The sequence below is a fragment of the Salvelinus namaycush genome, unplaced genomic scaffold, assembly GCF_016432855.1.
Source record: "Salvelinus namaycush isolate Seneca unplaced genomic scaffold, SaNama_1.0 Scaffold302, whole genome shotgun sequence".
Classification (NCBI taxonomy): Eukaryota; Metazoa; Chordata; class Actinopteri; order Salmoniformes; family Salmonidae; genus Salvelinus; species Salvelinus namaycush.
In genome coordinates, this window is record NW_024059920.1 from 126,654 (window position 1) to 145,049 (window position 18,396).

An 18,396-nucleotide genomic window follows, 5' to 3' on the forward strand; every position below is an offset into this window, starting at 1 on the left:
GTAGGGGTACGAGGTAATTGAGGTAGCTATGTACAGGGAGTACCAGGACCAAGCTGACGTGTAGGGGTACGAGGTAATTGAGGTAGCTATGTACAGGGAGTACCAGGACCAAGCTGACGTGTAGGGGTACGAGGTAATTGAGGTAGCTATGTACAGGGAGTACCAGGACCAAGCTGACGTGTAGGGGTACGAGGTAATTGAGGTAGCTATGTACAGGGAGTACCAGGACCAAGCTGACGTGTAGGGGTACGAGGTAATTGAGGTAGCTATGTACAGGGAGTACCAGGACCAAGCTGACGTGTAGGGGTACGAGGTAATTGAGGTAGCTATGTACAGGGAGTACCAGGACCAAGCTGACGTGTAGGGGTACGAGGTAATTGAGGTAGCTATGTACAGGGAGTACCAGGACCAAGCTGACGTGTAGGGGTACGAGGTAATTGAGGTAGCTATGTACAGGGAGTACCAGGACCAAGCTGACGTGTAGGGGTACGAGGTAATTGAGGTAGCTATGTACAGGGAGTACCAGGACCAAGCTGACGTGTAGGGGTACGAGGTAATTGAGGTAGCTATGTACAGGGAGTACCAGGACCAAGCTGACGTGTAGGGGTACGAGGTAATTGAGGTAGCTATGTACAGGGAGTACCAGGACCAAGCTGACGTGTAGGGGTACGAGGTAATTGAGGTAGCTATGTACAGGGAGTACCAGGACCAAGCTGACGTGTAGGGGTACGAGGTAATTGAGGTAGCTATGTACAGGGAGTACCAGGACCAAGCTGACGTGTAGGGGTACGAGGTAATTGAGGTAGCTATGTACAGGGAGTACCAGGACCAAGCTGACGTGTAGGGGTACGAGGTAATTGAGGTAGCTATGTACAGGGAGTACCAGGACCAAGCTGACGTGTAGGGGTACGAGGTAATTGAGGTAGCTATGTACAGGGAGTACCAGGACCAAGCTGACGTGTAGGGGTACGAGGTAATTGAGGTAGCTATGTACAGGGAGTACCAGGACCAAGCTGACGTGTAGGGGTACGAGGTAATTGAGGTAGCTATGTACAGGGAGTACCAGGACCAAGCTGACGTGTAGGGGTACGAGGTAATTGAGGTAGCTATGTACAGGGAGTACCAGGACCAAGCTGACGTGTAGGGGTACGAGGTAATTGAGGTAGCTATGTACAGGGAGTACCAGGACCAAGCTGACGTGTAGGGGTACGAGGTAATTGAGGTAGCTATGTACAGGGAGTACCAGGACCAAGCTGACGTGTAGGGGTACGAGGTAATTGAGGTAGCTATGTACAGGGAGTACCAGGACCAAGCTGACGTGTAGGGGTACGAGGTAATTGAGGTAGCTATGTACAGGGAGTACCAGGACCAAGCTGACGTGTAGGGGTACGAGGTAATTGAGGTAGCTATGTACAGGGAGTACCAGGACCAAGCTGACGTGTAGGGGTACGAGGTAATTGAGGTAGCTATGTACAGGGAGTACCAGGACCAAGCTGACGTGTAGGGGTACGAGGTAATTGAGGTAGCTATGTACAGTGCCTTCAGAAAACTGCATTTTTCCACGTTTTGTTGTTATTGACTGAATTTTAAATCATGTTTTGTCACTGACCTGCACACAATACCCCATAATGTCAAAGAGGAATTATGTTTTATATATATATATATATATATATATATATATATATATATATATATATATACAGTTGAAGTCAGAAGTTTACATACACTTAGGTTGGAGTCATTAAAACTTGTTTTTCAACCACTCCACAAATTTCTTGTTAATTAACAAACTATAGTTTTAGCAAGTTGGTTAGGATATCTACTTTGTGCATGACACAAGTAATTTTTCCAACAATTGTTTACAGACAGATTATTTCACTTATAATTCACTGTATCACAATTCCAGTGGGTCAGAAGTTTACATACACTAAGTTGACTGTGCCTTTAAACAGCTTGGAAAATTCCCGAAAAAGACGTCATGGCTTTAGAAGCTTCTGATAGGCTGATTGACATCATTTGAGTCAATTAGAGGTGTACCTGTGGATGTATTTCAAGGCCTACCTTCGAACTCAGTGCCTCTTTGCTTGACATCATAGGAAAATCAAAAGAAATCAGCCAAGAACTCAGAAAAAAAATTGTAGACCTCCACAAGTCTGGTTGATCCTTGGAAGCAATTTCCAAACGCCTGAAGGTACCACATTCATCTGTACAAACAATAGTACGCAACTATAAACACCATTGGACCACGCAGCCGTCATACCGCTCAGGAAGGAGACGCATTCTGTCTCCTAGAGATGAACATACTTTGGTGCGAAAAGTGCAAATCAATCCCAGAACAACAGCAAAAGACCTTGTGAAGATGCTGGAGGAAACAGGTACAAAAGTATCTATATCCACAGTAAAACGAGTCCTATATCGACATAACCTGAAAGGCCACTCAGCAAGGAAGAAGCCACTCCTCCAAATCCGCCATAAAAAAAGCCAGACTACGGTTTGCAACTGCACATGGGGACAAAGATTGTACTTTTTGGAGAAATGTCCTCTGGTCTGATGAAACAAAAATAGAACTGTTTGGCCATAATGACCATTAACAAGACCGAGACCAGGAGGGGGGGAGGGGGAGAGACCGAGTCAAGACCGAGACCGGGAAGGGGGGGAGGGGCGAGACGGAGTCAAGACCGAGACCGGGAAGGGGGGGCGAGACCGAGTCGAGACCGGGAGGGGGGGTGAGCGATACAGAGTCAAGACCGAGACCAGGAGGGGGGGAGGGGCGAGACCGAGTCAAGAACGAGACCGGGAAGGGGGGGCGAGACGAGTCAAGACCGAGACTGGGGAAGGGGGGGGGGGGGGGGGCGAGACCGAGTCAAGACCGAGACCAGGAGGGGGGGAGGGCGAGACAGAGTCAAGACCGAGTCAAGACCGAGACCGGGAAGGGGGGGGGTGGGGGGGGCGGGAGACCGAGTCAAGACCGAGACCAGGAGGGGGGGAGGGGCGAGACAGAGTCAAGACCGAGACCGGGAAGGGGGGCGAGACCAATCAAGACCGAGACGGGAGGGAGTGGGGGGGAGACAAGGCCGAGTCAAGACCGAGACCGGGAGGGGGGGGCGAGACCGACTCAAGACCGAGACCGGGAGGGGGGGGCGAGACCAATCAAGATCAAGACCAGAAAAATGCAAGTCCAATTCAAGAGCATCATTGTAATTTTGTCAAATCACCACCATAATAAGAGTTGATGTATTTCTGTGTTCATATTCAGACAACATAGGATGTGGAGTGGTCCCTCTTGTTAAATATAGATGTGGTCCCTCTTGTTAAATATAGATGTGGAGTGGTCCCTCTTGTTAAATATAGATGTGGTCCCTCTTGTTAAATATAGATGTGGAGTGGTCCCTCTTGTTAAATATAGATGTGGTCCCTCTTGTTAAATATAGATGTGGTCCCTCTTGTTAAATATAGATGTGGAGTGGTCCCTCTTGTTAAATATAGATGTGGAGTGGTCCCTCTTGTTAAATATAGATGTGGTCCCTCTTGTTAAATATAGATGTGGTCCCTCTTGTTAAATATAGATGTGGTCCCTCTTGTTAAATATAGATGTGGTCCCTCTTGTTAAATATAGATGTGGAGTGGTCCCTCTTGTTAAATATAGATGTGGTCCCTCTTGTTAAATATAGATGTGGTCCCTCTTGTTAAATATAGATGTGGTCCCTCTTGTTAAATATAGATGTGGTCCCTCTTGTTAAATATAGATGTGGTCCCTCTTGTTAAATATAGATGTGGTCCCTTCTTTGTAAATATAGATGTGGTCCCTCTTGGTTAAATATAGATGTGGTCCCTCTTGTTAAATATAGATGTGGTCCCTCTTGTTAAATATAGATGTGGTCCCTCTTGTTAAATATAGATGTGGTCCCTCTTGTTAAATATAGATGTGGTCCCTCTTGTTAAATATAGATGTGGTCCCTCTTGTTAAATGTAGATGTGGTCCCTCTTGTTACATGTAGATGTGGATTTTACAAAGTAATCTACACTGTGGTAAACTAAACTAATATAAACTAAATATACAAACTAATCTACACTGTGGTAAACTAAACTAATATAAACTAAATATACAAACTAATCTTCACTGTGGTAAACTAAACTAATATACACTAAATATACAAACTAATCTTCACTGTGGTAAACTAAACTAATATAAACTAAATATACAAACTAATCTACACTGTTTTAAACAAACATGGTTTTCAGAAAATAAGTCTGGAATCACGTGGTGGTGGTTAGTGTCGTACTATTGGTTAGACAGTTTCCCCTTTAATGAGGTTGACAGTTAAAACTGTCTCTGACATTAGACTGAGTCACACAGAGGCTCCAGCTGTGCAGCGAACAGACACAAACCTACAACTGAGATAACAGCAGACGTTACAACAGTAGAAGTTACAGCATTAGAAGCTACAACAGCAGAAGTTACAACAGTAGAAGTTACAACAGTAGAAGTTACAACAGCAGAAGATACAACAGTAGAAGTTACAACAGTAGAAGATACAAGAGAAGAAGTTACAAGAGAAGAAGCTACAACAGCAGAAGTTACAACAGTAGAAGTTACAAGAGTCTGCTGTTACTGCATTTGACCATAAGCGTATAAAGATGTCAAAGGGAATCTATGAATACACAAATGGATTTGAAGACGAAGAACCTAATGAAATAAAGACCATTGACATTGATGATCATATATACAACAACAAAAGACCCATCGTGCCCCGCAAGAAGGATGGAGCTGGTGATCAACATTCAGGTAACAGTTTATCCTTATAATGCTTGACGCTGACACACACTTACACCCCAACACACACACACACACACAGGCACGCACACACACACACACACACACACACACACACACACACACACACACACACACACACACACACACACACACACACACACACACACACACACACACACACACACACACACACACACACACACCACACACACACACACACACACACACTGGACTCTACCAACACACACACACACACACACACACTGGACTCTACCAACACACACACACACACACACACACACACACACACACACACACACACACACACACACACACACACACACACACACATACTTACACTGACACCCCAACACACACAGTGTTTCCTTTCAGAAAGTATTCATCAGTGTTGTGTTCGAGACCACTTAAAGCGAGACCGAGACCGAGACCGAGCCAAGACTGAGACTGGGTGGGGGGGGGGGGGGCGAGACCGAGACTGAGACTGAGACGGGGGGGGGGGGGGGGGGGGCGAGACCGAGACCGAGACTGGGAGGGGGGGTGGCGAGACCGAGTCGAGACCGAGCCAAGACTGAGACTGGGGGGGGGGGGGGGCGAGACCGAGTCGAGACCGGGAGGGGGGTGAGCGAGACAGAGTCAAGACCGAGACCAGGAGGGGGGTGAGCGAGACAGAGTCAAGACCGAGACCAGGAGGGGGGGAGGGGCGAGACCGAGTCGAGACCGGGAGGGGGGTGAGCGAGACAGAGTCAAGACCGAGACCAGGAGGGGGGGAGGGGCGAGACCGAGTCAAGACCGGGAGGGGGGGTGAGCGAGACAGAGTCAAGACCGAGACCAGGAGGGGGGGAGGGGCGAGACCGAGTCGAGACCGGGAGGGGGGGTGAGCGAGACAGAGTCAAGACCGAGACCAGGAGGGGGGGAGGGGCGAGACCGAGTCAAGACCGGGAGGGGGGGTGAGCGAGACAGAGTCAAGACCGAGACCAGGAGGGGGGGAGGGGCGAGACCGAGTCGAGACCGGGAGGGGGGGTGAGCGAGACAGAGTCAAGACCGAGACTGTGAGGGGGGTGAGCGAGACAGTAACAAGACCGAGACCAGGAGGGGGGGAGGGGCGAGACCGAGTCAAGACCGAGACCGGGAAGGGGGGGAGGGGCGAGACCGAGTCAAGACCGAGACCGGGAAGGGGGGGCGAGACCGAGTCGAGACCGGGAGGGGGGGTGAGCGATACAGAGTCAAGACCGAGACCAGGAGGGGGGGAGGGGCGAGACCGAGTCAAGACCGAGACCGGGAAGGGGGGGCGAGACCGAGTCAAGACCGAGACTGGGAAGGGGGGGGGGGGGGGGGGGCGAGACCGAGTCAAGACCGAGACCAGGAGGGGGGGAGGGGCGAGACAGAGTCAAGACCGAGTCAAGACCGAGACCGGGAAGGGGGGGGGTGGGGGGGGCGAGACCGAGTCAAGACCGAGACCAGGAGGGGGGGAGGGGCGAGACAGAGTCAAGACCGAGACCGGGAAGGGGGGGCGAGACCAATCAAGACCGAGACCGGGAGGGAGTGGGGGGGAGACAAGGCCGAGTCAAGACCGAGACCGGGAGGGGGGGCGAGACCGACTCAAGACCGAGACCGGGAGGGGGGGGCGAGACCAATCAAGATCAAGACCAGAAAAATGCAAGTCCAATTCAAGAGCATCATTGTAATTTTGTCAAATCACCACCATAATAAGAGTTGATGTATTTCTGTGTTCATATTTCAGAACAACATAGAGTTGAAGTCGGAAGTTTACATACACCTAGGTTGGAGTCATTAAAACTCGTTTTTCAACCACAATCAATTCCATTATGTAAGTCGTTTAGGATATCTACTTTGTGCATGACACAAGTAATTTTTCCAACAATTGTTTACAGACAGATTATTTCACTTATAATTCACTGTATCACAATTCCAGTGGGTCAGAAGATTACATACACTAAGTTGACTGTGCCTTTAAACAGCTTGGAAAATTCCAGAAAATGATGTTATGGCTTTAGAAGCTTCTGATAGGCTAATTGACATCATTTGAGTCAATTGGAGGTGTACCTGTGGATGTATTTCAAGGCCTACCTTCAAACTCAGTGCCTTTTTGCTTGACATCATGGGAAAATCAAAAGAAATCAACCAAGACCTCAGAAAAGTCTAGTTCATCCATGGGAGCAATTTCCAAATGCCTGAAGGTACCACGTTCATCTGTACGTACAATAGTACGCAAGTATAAACACCATGGGACCATGTAGCCGTCATACCGCTCAGGAAGGAGACGCGTTCTGTCTCCTAGAGATGGACGTACTTTGGTGCGAAAAGTGCAAATCAATCCCAGAACAACAGCAAAGGACCTTGTGATGATGCTGGAGGAAATAGGTACAAAAGTATCTATATCCACAGTAAAACGAGTCCTATATCAACATAACCTGAAAGGCCGCTCAGCAAAGAAGAAGCCACTGCTCCAAAACCACCATGAAAAAGCCAGACTACGGTATGCAGCTGCACATGGAAAGATCGTACTTTTTGGACAAATGTCCTCTGGTCTGATGAAACAAAAATAGAATTGTTTGGCCATAATGACCATCGTTATGTTTGGAGGAAAAAGGGGGAGGCTTCCAAGCCGAAGAACACCATCCCAACTGTGAAGCACGGGGGTGGCAGCATCATGTTGTGGGGGTGCTGTGCTGCAGCAGGGACTGGTGCACTTCACAAAATAGATGGCATCATGAGGCAGGAAAATTATGTGGATATATTGAAGCAACATCTCAAGACATCAGTCAGGAAGTTAAAGTTTGGTCGCAAATGGGTCTTCCAAATGGACAATGACCCCAAGCATACTTCCAAAGTTGTGCCAAAATGGCTTAAGGACAACAAAGTCAAGGTGTTGGAGTGGCCATCACAAGGACCTGACCTCAATCCTGTAGAAAATTTGTGGGTAGAACTGAAAAAGCATGTGCGAGCAAGGAGGCCTACAAAACTGACTCAGTTACACCAGCTCTGTCATTAGGAATGGGCCAAAAATTCACCCTACTTATTGTGGGAAGCTTGCGGAAGGCTACCCGAAACGTTTGACCCAAGTTAAACATTTTAAAGGCAATACTTCCAAATACGAATTGAGTGTTTGTAAACTTCTGACTCACAGGGAATGTGATGAAAAAAATTAAAGCTGAAATAAATCATTCTCTCTACTATTATTCTGACATTTCAAATTCTTAAAATAATTTGATTATCCTAACTGATCTAAGACAGGGATTTTTTTACTAGGATTAAATGTCAGGAATTGTGAAAAACTGAGTTTAAATATATTTGGCTAAGGTGTATGTAAACTTCCGACTTCAACTGTATACATTTTTTTACATTCAGAATAGTTATCATGTTTTAAGGTAAGACCCAGATGCAGACAATGTCGAAGTAACAGTTTATTAATCTAACAGGGGCAGGCAAAAGACAGGTCAAGGGCAGGCAGGGGTCAGTAATCCAGATAGGTGGGGAAAAGGTACAGGATGGCAGGCAGGCTCAGTTTGGAGATGGGGAACGGGCCGATAAACCGGGGAGAGAGTTTGTGGGATTCCACCCGGAGGGGCAGATCCCGGGTGGACAGCCATACCTTTTGCCCGAGACGATACCGGGGAGCCGGGGTCCGATGACAATCCCCTTGTTGTTGATACCTGGAGGTGGTCTTAAGGAGGGCTGACCTGGCTCTCCTCCAGGTACGATGACAGCGGCGGACAAACATCTGGGCAGAAGATATGCCGACCTCTTCTTCCCGCTCGGGGAAGAGTGGGGATTGATACCCCAGGGAACACTCAAATGGCGACAGGCAGAGCAGAGAAGGGTGTTGCAGGAGTATTCTACCCACACAAGCTGCTGGCTCCAGGTGGTGGGGTTGGCAGAGACCAGGCAGTGCAGAGTAGTCTCGAGGTCCTGGTTGGCTCGCTCCGACTTGCTGTTGGACTGTGGGTGGAAACTAGAGGATAGGCTGGCCGGTGACCCAATGAGGGTGCAGAACGCCATCCAGAACCGGGACGGAACTGAGGACCCCGGTCGGAGACTATGTCCACGGGCAGTCCATGGATCTGGAACACGTGCTGCACCATCAGCTGGGCCGTCTCTTTGGCAGAGGGTAGTTTGGGGAGAGGAATGAAGTGGGCGGCTCTGGAAAACCGGTCGACCACAGTCAGGATTGCAGTGTTGCCCTCAGACAGGGTGGAGACATGTGACAAAATCCAGGGATATGTGGGACCAGGAACAGTGAGGGACAGGCAGTGGTTGAAGTAGAACAGCCGGAGCTTGCCAAGGAGTCTTGTTCTGCTCACAGACCGTGCAGCCAGTGACAAATGCGGCGACATCCGGAACCATAGTAGGCCACCAAAGCGTTGTCGTGCGAAGGCCAGGGTCCGACGGGAGCCCAGGTGGCAGGCAAGCCTGGGAGAATGTGCTCACTCCAGGACCGGAGTGGACAGCGTCTGGCACAAATATTCGGTTATCTGGGCCCCCCCAGGGTTCGGCTGGGACCGCTGTGCCTCCAGGACCTGTTTCCTTATACCCCAGCTGAGTGCAGTCGCCAGGCATGAGATGGGAAGGATGGTCTCGAGGGGTGGTTTCCGGGGTGGAAACTGTGGCTATAGCGGCGAAACAAGGCATCAGGCTTGAAGTTCTTGGACCCTGGCCGGTGAGAGAGGGCAAAGTTGAACAGGGTAAACAACAGGGCCCGTTTTGCTTGCCTGGAGTTGAGGCGCTTGGCGGTGCGGAGATACTCCAGGTTTTTGTGGTCAGTCCACACAATGAACGGATGTTCCGCCCCTTCCAGCCAGTGCCTCCATTCCTCCAACGCCATCTTCACCGTGAGAAGCGCCCAATTCCCCACAGCGTAGTTCTCTTCGTGGCGTTGAGGTGGTGGGAGATGAAGGCGCAGTGGTGAAGTGGTGTTTGAGGTCCCGGAACGCCTGGTCAGCGGCAGCGGACCACGTGAACGTAACCTTGGTAGAGGTGAGTGCAGACAGGAAACCAGGGTGCTGTAACCCTGGATAAAGCGTCGATAAAAGTTCGCAAACCCCAGGAAATGTTGTAGCTACACCCTGGATGTAGTCTGAGACCAATCCACCACCGCTCTCACCTTCTGGTCCATCTGGACTCTCCCAGCAGAGATGATGTAGCTCAGAAAGGCGATGGTGGAGAGATGGAACTTGCACTTCTCTGCCTTCACAAACAGCTGATTCTCCAGAAGGCGTTGAAGAACCCGCCGGACGTGGAGCACGTGTTCTTGGGGGGAGCGGGAGAAGACGAGGATGTCATCAATGTAGACGAAGACGAACTGGTTCAACATGTTGTGGAGAACATCATTTACCAGAGCCTGGAACACAGCGCGTTGGTGAGGCCCAAAAGGCATGACCAGATACTCGTAGCGGCTGCTGGCCGTGTTGAAGGCGGTCTTCCACTCGTCTCCCTCTCGTATCCGCACCAGGTGGTAAGCATCCCGTATATCCAACTTCGAAAACACAGTGGCTCCCTGGAGTGGCTCGAAGGCAGAGGAAATGAGTGGTAGCAGGTAACGGTTCTTAAAAGTAATGCCATTGAGTCCCCGTTACTCAACGCTCAGGCGCAGGGTCTTGTCCGTTTTCTCCACGAAGAATAACCCTGCACCGGTGGGAGAGGAAGAGGGACGGATCATTTCTGCAGCTAGCGAGTCCCCAATGTGGGTCTCCATAGCCTTAGTCTCCGGTCCTGACAGAGAGTACAGACGTCCCTAGGGCGGCGTGGTGCTAGGGAGAAGGTCAATCCCGCAGTCATAGGGTCGGTGCGGCGGAAGCGAAATGGCCCGGGCCATGCTGAACACCTCCCGGAGGTCCTGGTACTCCGTTGGGATGGCAGAGAGTTCCGGGGCACCTTCCGAGCCCCCAGAAAGACATCCCAGGGCAGGTTACGCTGACTTCAGACAATGGGCGTGGTAGAACGGGCTCCAGGCCATGATGGCAACAGTAGACCAGTTGATGAGGGGATTGTGTCGCTGGAGCCAGGAAAATCCCAAAACCACGGGAATCTGAGGAGACTTGATGAAGAGAAATTGAATAGTCTCGCTGTGATTCCCTGACACCCGTAGGTTGATGGGAGTGGTATTATAGAGTGTAGAGCCTATAGAGCGTCCGTCCAGAGCTCTAACATCCATGGGAGTGGTATTATGAGTGACCCGGTCTATAGAGCGTCCGTCCAGCGCTCTAACATCCATGGGAGTGGTATTATGAGTGACCCGGCCTATAGAGCGTCCGTCCAGAGCTCTAACATCCATGGGAGTGGTATTATGAGTGACCCGGCCTATAGAGCGCCCGTCCAGAGCTCTAACATCCATGGGAGTGGTATTATGAGTGACCCGGCCTATAGAGCGTCCGTCCAGCGCTCTAACATCCTTGGGAGTGGTATTATGAGTGACCCGGCCTATAGAGCGTCCGTCCAGCGCTCTAACATCCTTGGTAGTGGTATTATGAGTGACCCGGCCTATAGAGCGCCCGTCCAGCACTCTAACATCCATGGGAGTGGAGAGAGGCTGAGTGGGGATGTTCATCTCGGAAGCCAGCGAAGCGTCCAAAAAAGCTTTCGTCGGCCCCAGAGTCAACGAGGAACCGAAGAGATTTAGACTGGTTTCCCAACAGCAGAATGGCATGATTAGAGGTGCGAGTAAGGGAAGCAGACCTGTTCTCCATATGACCCACCAGAGTACTCGCTCCTACCGGTGAGCCTGGTCTTTTAAAGGACAAGAGGACACAAAATGACCAAGAGTCCTGCAATACAGACAACTCTTCGTGTTGATCCTGTATTGCCATTCTGCTGGCGACAGCCCAGTTCTGCCTAGTTGCATAAGCTCGGAAAGCGGTGACTTGGCCGTCTTCGGCGACTTTTGGGGGAAGGGAAGCTCCTGTTCTCTCTGCAACAGGACCGTCGGGGACTTCCGGGATGACTCTGAGTCAAGGTGGAATCCCTGGACGTGCGAGCGAAATCGAATTTTCTCTCCCTCCGTCGTAATCGGCCATTGAAAGCTGTGCGCTCTGGCTGCTTGCAGAGGATATTCCACTGAAACTAGGCTGTGTGTGCGGCGCGTACGTGAATATATTTCACGTGCTTTGCGATTGTGTAGGCTACTTTGTGTACGATTCCTCTATTGTACTGCATAATTGATAAGTCATATACCTCCACTACGCTTCTTTGATACACATCAGTAGGGATTAATACGTGAGTATAAACAATGCCCACTGAAAAACCTGCGTATACCCTCCACTACACTACTGGCCCTTTTTGTTTTATTAAAAGTGCCCTCTTCTACATGAATGGGCTGGAATTACGGTTGCTGTCCTTTCAGAAACACGAACCTGTCACATACTGAATGCCTATAGGTTCGCTACTGCGCAAACACGTTGTGGCAGACCAGGGTGGTGGGTCAAAATGTTTACACAGATCAGACAGAGTAGGATTAGCTCAGTTTCAAAGGTGTTTATTAACCTGTTTGGCGTGCAAGCCCGACGTCGGTACACTTATGACAACAGCCACTTCAAGTGCAGGGCGCGAAATTCAAAAGATATTTTTTTTAAATATTTAACTTTCACACATTAACAAGTCCAATACAGCATATGAAAGGTACACATCTTGTGAATCCAGCCAACATGTCCGATTTTTAAAATGTTTTACAGGGAAGACAAAATATGTAAATCTATTAGCTAACCACGTTAGCAAAAGACTCCACTTTTATTACTCCATCAGTTTTTGACTCCATCAGTAGCTATCACAAATTCGGCCAAATAAAGATATAAATAGCCACTAACCAAGAAACAACCTCATCAGATGACAGTCTGATAACATATTTATTGTATAGCATATGTTTTTTTCGAAAAATATGCATATTTCAGGTATAAATCATAGTTTACATTGCAGCTACATTCAGAAATTGCACCGAAAGCAGCCATAATATTTACAGACACCAACGTCAAATACCTAATTACTCAAAACAAAACATTTCTGAAAAATACATAGTGTACAGCAAATGAAAGACAGGCATCTTGTGATGCCAGACAATATTTCCGATTTATTAAGTGTTTTACAGCGAAAACAAAATGTAGCGTTATATTAGCTTAGCACAATAGCCAGAAACACTTGGGCGCCGGCGACTACGACAGATATATGAAACAACATCATAAAATGGGTCTTACTTTTGCTGATCTTTCATCAGAATGTTGAACAAGGTGTCCTTTGTCCAGATGAGTCGTTGTTTGGATTCAGAATGGCAACTTTCTCTCTCCATTTAGCAAGCGCGCTAGCCGGGTTGCACGGATCTCTCCATGTAAACAAACGGAAGAGAACGGAACACGGCAAAACTCCCGAAAAAATTTCAATAATCTGATGAAACTATATTAAAAAAACATACTTTACGATGATATGGTGACATGTATCAAATAAAATCAAAGCCGGAAATAATAGTCGCCTATAACGTCAGCAAAACAAAAGGCAACCCCACTGTCCAAATGGCGTTCTTCAGAGTACCGGAAATGGGGTACACGTCATTCCAAGAGGATTTATTCCATCCCAGATCGAGATAATCACCTCATTTCTTCTCTCACAGCCTTCTTGACACCCAGAGGAAGGTGTATGACGTACATGTATACTAATAGCTCTTGTGCCCATTTATAGGCAGGAAGAGGAAGAGAGCATCGATTTCAGACTTTGAACTTCCGGGTCAGGAAAAGTGCTGCAGAATGAGTTCTGTTTCACTCAGAGAAATAATTCAAACGGTTTTAGAAACTAGAGAGTGTTTTCTATCCAATAGTAATAATAATATGCATATTGTACGAGCAAGAATTGAGTACGAGGCCGTTTGAAATGGACACATTTTATCAGGCTACTCAATACTGCCCCTTGCAGCCATAAGAAGTTAAAATAATAGTTCAAAAGAAAAGAATAGGTCTCCCCCATGAGACCCTCTCCTGGATCCCGTCTTCTGGGCTCCGGGCCTTGCTGTATCCCCCATGAGACCCTCTCCGGGATCCCGTCTTCTGGGCCCCGGGCCTTGCTGTATCCCCCATGAGACCCTCTCCGGGATTCCGTCTTCTGGGCTCCGGGCCTTGCTGTATCCCCCATGAGACCCTCTCCGGGATTCCGTCTTCTGGGCTCCGGGCCTTGCTGTATCCCCCATGAGACCCTCTCCGGGATCCCGTCTTCTGGGCCCCGGGCCTTGCTGTATCCCCCATGAGACCCTCTCCGGGATTCCGTCTTCTGGGCTCCGGGCCTTGCTGTATCCCCCATGAGACCCTGTCCGGGATCCCGTCTTCTGGGCTCCGGGCCTTGCTGTATCCCCCATGAGACCCTCTCCGGGATCCCGTCTTCTGGGCTCCGGGCCTTGCTGTATCCCCCATGAGACCCTCTCCGGGATCCCGTCTTCTGGGCTCCGGGCCTTGCTGTATCCCCCATGAGACCTTCTCCGGGATACTGTCTTCTGGGCTCCGGGTCTTGCTGTATCCCCCATGAGACCCTCTCCGGGATCCCGTCTTCTGGGCTCCGGGTCTTGCTGTATCCCCCATGCGACCCTCTCCGGGATACTGTCTTCTGGGCTCCGGGTCTTGCTGTATCCCCCATGAGACCCTCTCCGGGATACTGTCTTCAATAGTTATTGACCCACAATACTCCAGCTTTTCATTTTTTATTAATTTATAAACATTTCTAAAAACATTCATTTTCTGGTTACCTTGTACCCCTGCACATCGACACTATATTGATACTCCCTGTATATAGACATGTTATTACCTGGTACTTCCTGTATATAGCCCATGTTATTACCTGGTACTTCCTGTATATAGCCCATGTTATTTTTACTTGTTAATGTTATTCGTTATTTAACCCTTGTCAGTATTTATATTTATTTCTCTCTGTATTGTTGGAAAATGACCCATAGGTCAGCATTTCACTATTAGCATACACCTGTTGTTTTAATGAAGCAATTAACAAATGGAATTTGATTGTGATTGAAATAGGTGCCGCCAGTCATTTTGGGTGCCTGAACTCAGCAATATGTTTAAGCCAATATTCTGTTAGAGGTTCTGGAACTCAAGCAGTAGAATATGTGAGGTGCTGGAACTCAGTTGTGGTGTATTTCCCTCAGTGATTCAAAGAGCAACTGGAAAGAAAAACATGTGTATATACACTGATCAAGTTCTTATGATAATAATATGTGCTTCAGTGTATCTTTGGAGGTGGAAGAGACATTTCCCAACTGCTGCAGTGTGTCTGGGGCTGCTGTGTGTTCTCCTGCTGGCTTGGATCATAGGCCTGTTACTCTACCGTGAGTTTTATATGTTCTCACTCAAACATTCTTCATCATCAGTGGTGTAATGACCAGGGTTAAATTCCATTTAAATTCTATTCAATTTAATTAAGAAAATACACCAAATTCCAATTCCACATGTTTCTAATTTAAAATAATTACAGTGTACTTCCTGAATTGACTGGAATTGAAATGGACCTCAATCCGGGTCATGTCTGATTAACTTTTCCACTTTTATCTTGGTTGTTGATTGTATTATTTCACAGAGAGAAACCAATTGACCAGTTCCGACACCCTGACCAAAGAGAGAGACCAGCTACAGACCAGTTACAACCCCCTGACCAAAGAGAAAGGACAGCTACAGACCAGTTCCAACACACTGACCAAAAAGAGAGACCAGCTACAGACCAGTTACAACACCCTGACCAAAGAGAGAGACCAGCTACAGACCAGTTACAACACCCTGGCCAAAGAGAGAGACCAGCTACAGACCAGATACAACACCTTGACCAAAGAGAAAGACCAGCTACAGACCAGCTACAACAACCTGACCAAAGAGAAAGACCAGCTACAGACCAGCTACAACACCTTGACCAAAGAGAGAGACCAGCTACAGACCAGTTCTAACACCCTGACCAAAGAGAGAGACCAGATACAGACCAGCAACAACACCATGACTAAAGAGAGAGACCAGTTACAGACCAGTTCTAACACCCTGACCAAAGAGAGAGACCAGCTACAGACCAGTAACAACACCCTGACTGCAGAAAGAGACCAGCTGCAGACCAGTTACAACACCCTGATCAAAGAGAGAGAGCAGCTACAGACCAGCTACAACACCCTGACCAAAGAGAGAGACCAGCTACAGACCAGTTACAACACCTTGACCAAAGAGAGAGACCAGCTACAGACCAGTAACAACACCCTGTCTGCAGAAAGAGACCAGCTGCAGACCAGTTACAACACCCTGATCAAAGAGAGAGACCAGCTACAGACCAGTAACAACACCCTGACTGCAGAAAGAGATCAGCTACAGACCAGCTACAACAGCCTGACCAAAGAGAGAGACCAGCTACAGACCAGTTACAACACCTTGACCAAAGAGAGAGACCAGCTACAGACTAGTAACAACACCCTGACTGCAGAAAGAGACCAGCTGCAGACCAGTTACAACACCCTGATCAAAGAGAGAGACCAGCTACAGACCAGTAACAACACCCTGACCGAAGAAAGCGACCAGCTACAAAAAGACACAGAATGTCTGAAACAATCGTTAGTTCAGAAAGGTGAGTGAAATTGGCTAATGACTGTTCAGCTATCAGTTCACATGCCATGTACGGAAATTCAACTTACATTAAAGGAAATATGTGAGAAAAAAACTGACTTCCAAACCGTCCATTAGTTAGTGTCTTCCTTGAGTGTCTGATTGATACTTAATTCAATGTTGTATTAAAGTGACTAAAGCAAGACATTTTCAACTTACAGTGTGTCCTCAAGGATGGAAGAAGTTTGGTAGCAGTTGTTACTACGTCTCTACTGAGTACAAATCCTGGGAGGAGAGCAGACAGGACTGCAGAGATAGAGGAGCAGACCTGGTGGTTATCAACAGCGAAGACGATCAGGTGTGTGTGGTGTAGAGAGAAAATGAGAGAGAGAGAGAGAGAACGAGCAGTAATGGCTATGTTTTAACAATGTTGTCTCTCTCCCACAACTGCAGACTTTTGTCAACTGGTTATGTGGAGTAAAGAACTATGTCTGGATTGGTCTGACTGACTCTGTTACTGAGGGGACCTGGAAATGGGTGGACGACACACCACTGACCACAACGTAAGACATTAATGAATTATATGTCACTATGATGTCACTGTCTGGAGTAGAAGGTTCAGAGTGGACAGCCTGATTCTATGTGTTGTTTCTTCTACAGGTATTGGAACAGTGGACAGCCTGATTCTATGTGTTGTTTCTCCTACAGGTATTGGAACAGTGGACAGTCTGATTCTATGTGTTGTTTCTCCTACAGGTATTGGATCAGTGGACAGCCTGATTCTGTGTGTTGTTTCTCCTACAGGTATTGGAACAGTGGACAGCCTGATTCTATGTGTTGTTTCTCCTACAGGTATTGGAACAGTGGACAGCCTGATTCTATGTGTTGTTTCTCCTACAGGTATTGGAACAGTGGACAGCCTGATTCTATGTGTTGTTTCTCCTACAGGTATTGGAACAGTAAAGAGCCTAATGGTGGAAGAGCTGAGAACTGTGCGTATTTCTACTCCTGGTCATCAGACACAGGAGAATGGTGGGACTATGACTGTTCCTATAAATACAGAGGGATCTGTGAGAAATAGGATTCATCCTCTGTACTCTCTGAACTACTAAATAAGATTTTGCTAAGTTCCATCAATGAGAAGCTATTTTCTGCTCATTCAATTTACCTTGTCAAGTACATGCAATATATAACAATGCAAATGTATAATACATTATAATAAAATAACAAAACATATGCAATAACAATACAATGAATTGATAACAGAAAGACTGTTCTCTCTGTTGTCGTGGAAATTCACCACTAAGGACTGAAATTCAAAGGAAATGAATCAATCTTTATTATCACAGTCGTAGAGGTTTATTGACTCAATACAAGCCTGATGTTAATTTTTATTTGTTTTACTTTTTTGTTTAGTTTACATGGTAAATATTTTCTTAACTCTTCTTGAACTGCACTGTTGGTTAAGGGCTTGTAAGTAAGCATTTCACGATAAGGTCTACACTTGTTGTATTCGGCGCATTTTACAAATAAAGTTTGATTTGATTTGAGACCCTTTATACTGCGACAAAAACAAGTCATATCAGCACGGTTGGTTCCTGCATGAGACTGACTGATACCACACCAGGCTTCTCACCTTGAAACTGAGATATTCCTTTTGGTTCCCAGAGCAATGTTCTGGGTGTACGGTGAAAATGCCTATACAGTGAGAGTGTTGATTCCTCCCATGTACAGTCAATCAGTTACTCGCACAAATCCAACCAAGTTGGATATTAGAAAAACAGCATTATTCTAAACATACGAGTGGATAAACAGAGAGAAAATGTCACACTCTATTATATAATAGTTGATCTAACATGGAGTCTAGAAGGACTGTTCTCTACTGTATAATAGTTGATCTAACATGGAGTCTAGAAGGACTGTTCTCTACTGTATAATAGTTGATCTAACATGGAGTCTAGAAGGACTGTTCTCTACTGTATAATAGTTGATCTAACATGGAGTCTAGAAGGACTGTTCTCTACTGTA

At 47.5% G+C, this 18,396-nt stretch overlaps 1 protein-coding gene across 1 annotated transcript; it reads left to right on the forward strand.

The window, feature by feature from the left end:
* Window positions 1–4,535: 4,535 nt before the first annotated feature.
* LOC120039818 (C-type lectin domain family 4 member M-like) lies at window positions 4,536–17,817 on the forward strand. Its single transcript, XM_038985187.1, has 6 exons — window positions 4,536–4,786; window positions 15,021–15,122; window positions 15,371–16,390; window positions 16,590–16,726; window positions 16,822–16,931; window positions 17,317–17,817. Exons 1-6 carry the CDS (start codon window positions 4,639–4,641, stop codon window positions 17,447–17,449), a joined length of 1,650 nt encoding a protein of 549 aa, XP_038841115.1. The 5' UTR covers window positions 4,536–4,638; the 3' UTR covers window positions 17,450–17,817.
* The last annotated feature ends 579 nt before the right edge of the window (window positions 17,818–18,396 follow it).